The sequence below is a fragment of the Nanorana parkeri genome, unplaced genomic scaffold (genome assembly GCF_000935625.1).
Source record: "Nanorana parkeri isolate BGI_ZX_2015 unplaced genomic scaffold, ASM93562v1 scaffold2005, whole genome shotgun sequence".
In the NCBI taxonomy this organism is placed as follows: Eukaryota; Metazoa; Chordata; class Amphibia; order Anura; family Dicroglossidae; genus Nanorana; species Nanorana parkeri.
The window spans coordinates 234008-239481 of NW_017308273.1; the positions used below are offsets into that span (position 1 = coordinate 234008).

General features: G+C 45.9%; 1 protein-coding gene and 2 non-coding genes across 3 annotated transcripts in view; 2 read left to right on the plus strand and 1 right to left on the minus strand.

Annotated features, from left to right (window-relative positions):
• The window catches only part of LOC108800356 (kelch-like protein 7), a gene marked incomplete at its 5' end in the record, with an annotated part of 25030 nt that extends 22474 nt beyond the window's left edge, over window positions 1–2556 (minus strand). Inside the window, 2 exons of the mRNA XM_018572341.1 lie at window positions 706–809; window positions 2458–2556. Coding sequence (XP_018427843.1) covers window positions 706–809; window positions 2458–2556 — 203 coding nt within the window. The remainder of the gene's footprint in view (window positions 1–705; window positions 810–2457) is intronic.
• A 38-nt stretch (window positions 2557–2594) lies between these two features.
• TRNAE-UUC lies at window positions 2595–2666 on the plus strand. The gene has a single exon. It is a non-coding gene; the product is annotated as a tRNA-Glu (tRNA).
• Window positions 2667–4146: 1480 nt separating this feature from the next.
• On the plus strand, window positions 4147–4219 carry TRNAK-CUU. The gene has a single exon. It is a non-coding gene; the product is annotated as a tRNA-Lys (tRNA).
• Window positions 4220–5474: the final 1255 nt, after the last annotated feature.

Consider the following 5474-nt stretch of genomic DNA (forward strand, 5'->3'; position numbering starts at 1 on the left):
AAGGGGGGGGGGGGGGGGGGGGCTTCTAATATAAAAGGGAGACTCTCATGTGAAAAGGGGAACCCTACGTCATTTGTGGGTTTATCTTGTGTCCCCCCCTTAAAATCCATACCAGACCCCTCTCTAGGACAAAGGTCCGGAATGGATTTTTGGGGGGCATCACACATAATTTTGTAAATTTTACAATGGTTTCAAGATTTCGCATACTTTCAAAGAGTGTCGTGACTGGGAAAAGGTTGAGAAATGCTGAGCACTCACAATGCAAACTGCCTGATTTCATACCCTAGGCACTCCTCTCCTGCACATACTGCTGCCCATCTTACTGTCTGCACTCCTCTCCTGCATCTCCTGCATATATTGTCCACCATCATACCTTCTACGCTCTTCTCATACTGTCTTCTGTTATACCCTCCATGCACCTCTTCTTCATATCCTCCTTTGTAGCCTAGACTCTCCTCTCCTGCACACACTGTCCACCATCATAACGTCAACACTCCTCTATGGTAAATGTTGTCCACCATGACACCTTCTACACTCTTTTCCCACACAAACCTCCTGCTGCCTTACCCTCCACGCTCCTCTCTTGCACATGCTATTCACTGCAATAATAATCTTTTTTGTTGGGAGAGTTTTGTTCTCCTTGAACAATTTATTTGACTCATTTACCATCACCACCATATCATGATTCTGCCTTTTCTAACATACCTTTTATTATATGACATTCCATAGTATCATGATCTTCAAGAAAGGCTTCTGTGTCTTCATCAATATACCGGGAGGGCTGCTTGGATGACTTTTCCATGGTGTGTCTGTGCAGAATGATGGGATAAAGGAGACAAAGTGATCAGGATTGTACCATGTTAGTCACAGATGGGAGCAGGGAACTAAAAGTGTATAAACGCATATAAAATGTGCGGTTTCCAAGCCCAGAACTGGGTCAACCCCCAAGAGGGGCCGAGGGCCCAACACCAGGCAGGGACTCGTCCTATGCCCCACAAGTCAAACAAGCCCAGGGGAAAAGAAAGCTGGGCAGGGACTCAATAGAGTTGTCAGCATTGGATTGTATGGAGTGCTGCCGACTGTCTCTTCTCCTGGGCTTTTTCAAGGCAGAACCATGCCCAGTGACGAGCAATAAGTGGCTCAGTTATAATCAGGGCCGGATTTCCCACAAGGCCAACCAAGGCCCGGCCTCGGGGCAGCAGAGGTGTGGAATTCCTATCTCCTGATGCCTGGGACATTCAGTTCTGGGCACCAGGTGGGTAGTTGTTTTTTACGTTGCATGTGATGCAGCCTTCAGCCATGGAGGAGAGACAGTCATGTGACTTGGGCAGATCACTTTCCTGGGCTCTCCTCCCAGCTTTCTTTTTTCTTAGACACTTCGATGCAGTTGGTCATCTTGATCATGCATTGCAATACACAGCATGTGATACAAGAATGACTTTTTATACATAGGTTTGCTAGAAATATGTGTAAGGATGTATAGCAGTGTGCGGAGGGTTAATTCAGAAATGTCAGTGTTAACATGTGATCATACCTCTATAGCACCTGATGTGGTGTGTGATAATATATATATATACACACACACACACTGTATATATACATATTATTTGGATTGGAGCAAATACATATTTCTTTCTTCTATCTGCACATAATGTATTGTAGTTAACCCTTTCCCCTCCCTGCCCACGATACTCTTTCTGCACATTATTCAATGACAGGAACACTTCCTCCTCTCCTCTCTAACATGTGATCATACCTCTATAGCACCTGATGTGGTGTGTGATAATATATATATATACACACATATGCTATTTGGATTTGAGCAAAGACATATTTCTTTACTCTCCCTGCACACAATGTATTGTTGTTAACCCTTTCCCCTCCCTGCACAAGGTCCACTGTATTTAACTCTTTCTGCACATTATTTCATGTCAGGAACTCTTCCTCCTCTCAGCACACTTATTTTTAAAGGGACCATGCACACAAGCAGAAGTCGCCTTCTTTCCTGCACCGTGGTGACTGTCATGCATAGAGATGAGTGTTTGTGGACTCTTGATACAATGAATAGACTTACCTCTGACCAATGTGAGAACAGTAACAACGTCTCATAGAAAGGCAACAATGTTACAAATCCAAACTCCATGCAGAGTACAAATCCCCCATAGACAGGAAGGAGAACTGCATACCAAGCCTCTGTCGGAAGCAGCTCTCTGATTGGCTGAAGAGGTAATTTCTCTGCCATTTATTGGATGAATTCAGACAAGAGGGAGACCGCAGTCCGCACACCTGTCCATGGCGAGCCGCACTCAGCGACCAATAGAAAGCGAGAGTAAAAGCGGCTTTATAAATGGATGGAAGCAGCAAACGTGGAGTCTCTGTGATCCCTTCTACTGACTGACTCGGCATTGTGAAGATTCCGGCTCTGGAAACATTTGGGGTTCCTTTGTGAGGCGTCACCTGACATTGCGCAATCTTGTGTCCGTATCGGTGTTATAGACGATGAGAAGCACGGCGCATGCTTCCCGCACCAAACACAGAAAATCCCGCCGAAGGTTTCTACAAAAGAAGAAATTCTGAGCCTGAGGTTCATGACTTCCCATATGGTCTAGCGGTTAGGATTCCTGGTTTTCACCCAGGCGGCCCGGGTTCGACTCCCGGTATGGGAATGAAATCTTTTTACATTCTCTTTCAGAACGCAAACACTCAAAAGTTTTATCGGTGCTCAGTATTTAACCCCTTAGATGCCACAGATCTAAGTACGACATCCGTGACAGCACAGCCCTTTAAACTGACCACAGCAGACAGGAATCAGGCTACATTCATTCAGCCGACTGTTGGCTTTCTACTCTATAGCTATGAAGCCGCCTGATCACTCACAGGAGAACTGCAACATGTCACAACACACACACGCCACCCACTCCCACCATGTATATTTTTTTTGCTACTTTGCTCAAAAGAACGAAACGGAAACGAAAATTCGTACTGACTACCACTAACGAATTTAGTCCCAATCCCGAAACCAATTGACTTTCGGACCGGAATCCCGAAAAACAAAATAACGCAAAATCCGAATCAAAACAAAACTAAATTAATTTTTTGCCAGTGCGCATGTCTAATGACAAATTCTCCTTAATGAGACATTAGGGGGTCCGATAGACTCCCTAATATCTCCCCTGCACTCCATTAGAAGCTAATCAAGTACAGATTGTGCTCAATTAGCTTTATCCCTGGCTACAGTGGCCGGGAAATGACAGTGCTGAACCCTGAAGTGACGAAATCCTCATCACTTCCAGGTTCAGTTACCAGAGTAGCGATCAGTGAGCAAGTGACACACCCACCAAGTTGTCTCATAAAATCATAAACATGTTTCTTGACCTTGGTTTAATGAACAGACGTCCTCTAATCTTGATATGAGGGACCTTGGTTTGATGAGCAATAGGTTCAATGCCAGGAGAGCTGTCCTCTAAGCCTAATATGAGGGGGTCTTATCAAGGCAAGATGACCCATCTAATGATCCTGGCCCCATTACATATGAGTACAGGAGCCATTATTATCTGATTTATGGAGATAGTTCAGGGTAATGCAGATGGTTCTGCTGTTCAAAACCCTATAAAAGGGGTCTGTGAAGGTTCTCATTCATCCAGGTCACATGGTATATCTGTAAAAAATAAGTCAAGGCAACCGGACTCGCTGTATTTTTCAAGAAAATATTGAAATATCTTCAAGAAAAACACAGCAATTCCAGTTGCCTTGACTTATTTTTTACAGATATACCTATAGAAGGGGTCTGCGAGCCCATATTATGTGAACGTGTCTGACTTGCTGCATGTTCCCGGCTGTTCAGCTGAGTAAATGTACTTCTTGAAGCTATCCCTTCTGAGTGGTTGCTCATCAATTTAACATTTGGGGTGATCTTCCCCTTCACATTTCTTTTAGGATTCCTGGTGGCCCGGATTTGACTCCTGGTCTGGGAAAGTTGACTTTTAGGATCCTGGTATCACGAACCATCAATCCAGATGACATAGGTCCCAGTTATTGGCTATCATTGGCCAACAGCCTTCCAGCAGAAATTCAGATGAACTTGGCATAAAGTTATTGGACAAACCATGACTGCAGATGAATCTTCCATGAGTCACACACAGTCCAGCCCGGCTAGCTCAGTCGGTAGAGCATGAGACTCTTAATCTCAGGGTCGTGGGTTCAAGCCCCACGTTGGGCGATGGCTTCTTTTAATTGTTACTTTCAGTGTTCATCCGCTACCATGTCCTCCTAACCGATAATTGGTCATAAACTGACCTAGTACAACAGATGTCCCCATTTTACCCTCGTCACCTGCTCCAATCACAACCGTAAACCAAGGACAATCTTCCTTAGGATCAATAGTAATTAGGGATGTCCCGATACCGATGCTAGCATCGGAATCGGGCCCGATACAGGGCATTTTGACAAGTACTTGTACTTGTCAAAAATGTTAGATCTCCCCAGCAGTAATTAATAACTAACAGAGGCTCTAACCCCTCAGCACTCCATGCAAAACTAGACAAAAAATGTTTTGGTTGGTGTTATATTTAACAGAATGTATTTATTTCAGAAGGAGGTGGAATACAATAGTAGGAGAGTGCACCACGGGATCTTCCCGCCTGTCACCTGCACCACAGCATGGCTTGCACAGACTGCGATATATGTTCAAAATGGTCAACTGCACAAAAGTGATCCATCTCTGGCCATCTGCATAAAAGTGATCCATCTATGGCCATCTGCATAAAAGTGATCCATCTATGGCCATCTGCATAAAAGTGATCCATCTCTGGCCATTCCTGACTCTACTGTTCATTTTAAAACTTAGTTGCTTAAAGCATTTTTCACAGTAAAGTCAGGAAAGGCCGGAGATGGATCACTTTGACGCAGCTGGCCAGAGAGAGAGAGATCACTTTGACGCAGTTGGCCAGAGAGGGGTCACTTTGACGCAGTTGGCCAGAGAGAGAGATCACTTTGATGCAGCTGGCCAGAGAGAGAGAGATCACTTTGATGCAGTTGGCCAGGGAGGGGTCACTTTGACGCAGTTGGCCAGAGAGTGGTCACTTTGACGCAGTTGGCCATCTTGAACATGTTTTGCAATTAGGGATGCACCGATATATCAGCCACCGAAACATATCGGCCGAAAATGGCACTTTTGGCTAAATGCCAAAAGTGCTATTTTCCTGCCGATACATAGACGCATCCCAGGTTTCTTCCCTCCCTGCGGGGCGCTGCTCTGTGTCCCAGCGGGGAGGAGAGAAAGTGACAGCCGGCCGAGCGCTACGGGAGGAGAGCGCTTTGAGCGGCCGGTGTCTCTCCTCCCACACCGCTCAGCCGCACACAGTGCGGCAGAGCGGTGTGGGGGCGGAGACAGCGCTGTCAAAGGAGGCCGAGCTCTCCTCCCGCACCGCTCGACCAGCCTCCTGTGACAGCGTGTCAGGAAGGAGAGCGGGTAC